This window comes from Limulus polyphemus, unplaced genomic scaffold (genome assembly GCF_000517525.1).
Source record: "Limulus polyphemus unplaced genomic scaffold, Limulus_polyphemus-2.1.2 Scaffold2256, whole genome shotgun sequence".
NCBI lineage: Eukaryota > Metazoa > Arthropoda > Merostomata > Xiphosura > Limulidae > Limulus > Limulus polyphemus.
The window spans coordinates 31,482-34,436 of record NW_013667866.1 but is presented as its reverse complement, the minus strand read 5'-3'; the positions used below and the strand labels follow the sequence as shown (position 1 = coordinate 34,436).

General features: G+C 34.1%; 1 protein-coding gene across 1 annotated transcript in view; it reads left to right on the top strand.

Moving 5' to 3' along the window:
* Positions 1-2,606, top strand: part of LOC111087522 (ionotropic receptor 93a-like) — a 10,156-nt gene extending 7,550 nt beyond the window's left edge. Inside the window, exon 6 of the mRNA XM_022394433.1 lies at positions 2,214-2,606. Coding sequence (XP_022250141.1) covers positions 2,214-2,418 — 205 coding nt within the window. The 3' untranslated portion in view covers positions 2,419-2,606. The remainder of the gene's footprint in view (positions 1-2,213) is intronic.
* The last annotated feature ends 349 nt before the right edge of the window (positions 2,607-2,955 follow it).

Here is a 2,955-nt window from a genome sequence, read left to right as displayed (position 1 = left end):
CCCTCGAAGGGATTATAGATTGTTATTATGAACCCTCGAAGGGATTATAGATTGTTATTATGAACCCTTAAAGAGGTTTTAATGGGCATTATGAGCCCTTAAAGAGATTATTAGATTGTTATTATGAACCCTTAAAGAGGTTATATTGGGCATTATGAGTCCTTAAAGAGATTATTAGATTGTTATTATGAACCCTTAAAGAAGTTATAATGGGCATTATGAACCCTTAAAGAAGTTATAATGGGCATTATGAACCCTTAAAGAGATTATTAGATTGTTATTATGAACCCTTAAAGACGCTATAGATTGTTATTATGAGCCCTTAAAGGGATTATAGATGGTCATTATGAGCCCTTGAAGACGCTATACATTGTTATTATGAGCCCTTAAGGGGTTATATATGATCATTATGAGCCCTTTAGGGGTTATAGATGATCATTATGAGCCCTTGAAGACGCTATAGATTGTTATTATGAGCCCTTAAAGGGGTTATAGATGGTCATTATGAGCCCTTGAAGGGGTTATAGATGGTCATTATGAGCCCTTGAAGACGCTATAGATTGTTATTATGAGTCCTTGAAGGGGTTATAGATGATCATTATGAGCCCTTGAAGGGGTTATAGATGGTCATTATGAGCCCTTGAAGACGCTATAGATGGTCATTATGAGCCCTTGAAGACGCTATAGATTGTTATTATGAGCCCTTGAAGGGGTTATAGATGATCATTATGAGCCCTTGAAGGTTGTATAGATTGTTATTATGAGCCCTTAAAGGGGTTATAGATGGTCATTATGAGCCCTTGAAGGTGGTATAGATTGTTATTATGAGCCCTTAAAGAGGTTATAGATGGTCATTATGAGCCCTTGAAGACGCTATAGATTGTTATTATGAGCCTTTGAAGGGGTTATAGATGGTCATTATGAGCCCTTAAAGAGGTTATAGATGGTCATTATGAGCCCTTGAAGACGCTATAGATTGTTATTATGAGCCTTTGAATGGGTTATAGCTGGTCATTATGAGCCCTTGAAAGAATTAAAAGAATTAGTGAGATGCAACATATTATTCTGAAGTTATTTTATTTAGTGAAATATAACAGTTGAGGAAGATATAATATCGTATACTTACAGTCGATGTTCAAGATCAAAGTTCGATAAACGTTGAACTTGAGGAAAAGGTAAACATGAATTATTATTATTTTATCCACGTTATGTCTTAAAACAAAATTTTTGCATTAGGATTTATAAATGATATAACGTACAACTGTTGCTCTCATTGTTGCGGTATTGAAAACCAATAGGCCTAACATCTGTTATTGTTGTCAAATACTCGTTGATATTGTGGGAACCGACAGAACGAACGCCCTCACGCAAGAAGACCTAGCATTGTTTCAAAGGATTGTAACAATATTGAACATAAGTCTTCATCGACTGTTTTAAGAAAGTATTGTACGTATGTGATCGTAGGAGAACGATTTGTAGATAAAAAGCGTACCTACGCTACAGTGTTTCTGAAAACAAAACACGTAAAACGTGTACCCTACTAATAACACCGAGTTCTGGAACTACATTCAGGTGTAATTGTATATAAATATATATAATATATCTAATTCCTGTTCAATTCTAGTGAACAAGGTCTATTACAGTTTTAATCAGAGTAACTTAATGAAAACTTTGCACATTTGAGAATTTCTTTCTGGTTGATAAAGACATTAGAACAATCTTTGAAAAGTATCGTAGTTGATGCTTGCCGTAGTTAAACTTCTGAACTTCTGTAATATAAATTCACTTTTGTCATGCAGTTTAACTCATTCACCATAGAAGTTCAGTGTTCCAAAACTCTATCTGGATAAGCAATTCTAAGTATTTACATACACGTAACACGTGAATTTATCACGAACAGTTTTTGAATTTGGCAACTTCGTGAACAATGAGTTAATACACTGCACGCGAATCCACCATTTTATTGAGGTCGACAAGCAGTAAATTTGTGAATCATCATGGTACTGACTAATTAATGATTGGAAAGATCAAACCACATAATACGATACGTATTTCAGAATTTTACATGATAATCAAGGTTGAAGTGGCTACAATGGTAAACTTGGAAATGCTTAGTTAGAAAACTGTCGACTTCTTGAGGTACTGCGAGTATATGTGTAACTTTTAATATCAGTTCTGTAGGTAATTTACTAAGAAATGTTAATTATTTTCAGGATTGCATCTTTGGTGGAAAGTCACTTGCTTTCGGCTACAGTTAACAACTACATTGGAAACTATACCAAGTGCTTAGGAAGAAAAGCAGAAGAAACTAACGCTCTCTCTCTAGATGATCTTCAAGGTGTCTTCATCTTGTTACTTGGCGGGTTTTGTTTAGCAATAATTAGTTTCACATGTGAAAAACTTTGTATCAAAGGTTAAGCTACAAGTGATACATACCAAGCTGCTCCAGTAGCACTAGGTGTGCCTTTATTAACACATCAAACTATCACCAGACATTATCAAATCTTGATAATTAGAGTAGGAAGAATAGCTATAACACCATGCTTTAATATTATGTAGGTTTCGGGTTTTCATGTCTATATAGATAAACTCAGATCAGGAAGAATAGCTATGATCTAGTATACATCATATTAAAGCATGGTGTTATAGCTATTCTTCCTGATCTGAGTTTATCTATATAGACATGAAAACCCGAAACCTACATAATATTAAAGCATGGTGTATTATGACTATATAGATAAACTCAGATAAGGAAGAATAGTCACAACACCATGCATTAATATGATGTATGCTACATATTATGCCTATATAGATAAACTCAGATCAGGAAGAATAGCCACAATACCATGCATTAATATGATGTATACTAGATATTATGCCTATATAGATAAACTCAGATAAGGAAGAATAGTCACAACACCATGCATTAATATGATGTATACTAGATATTATGCC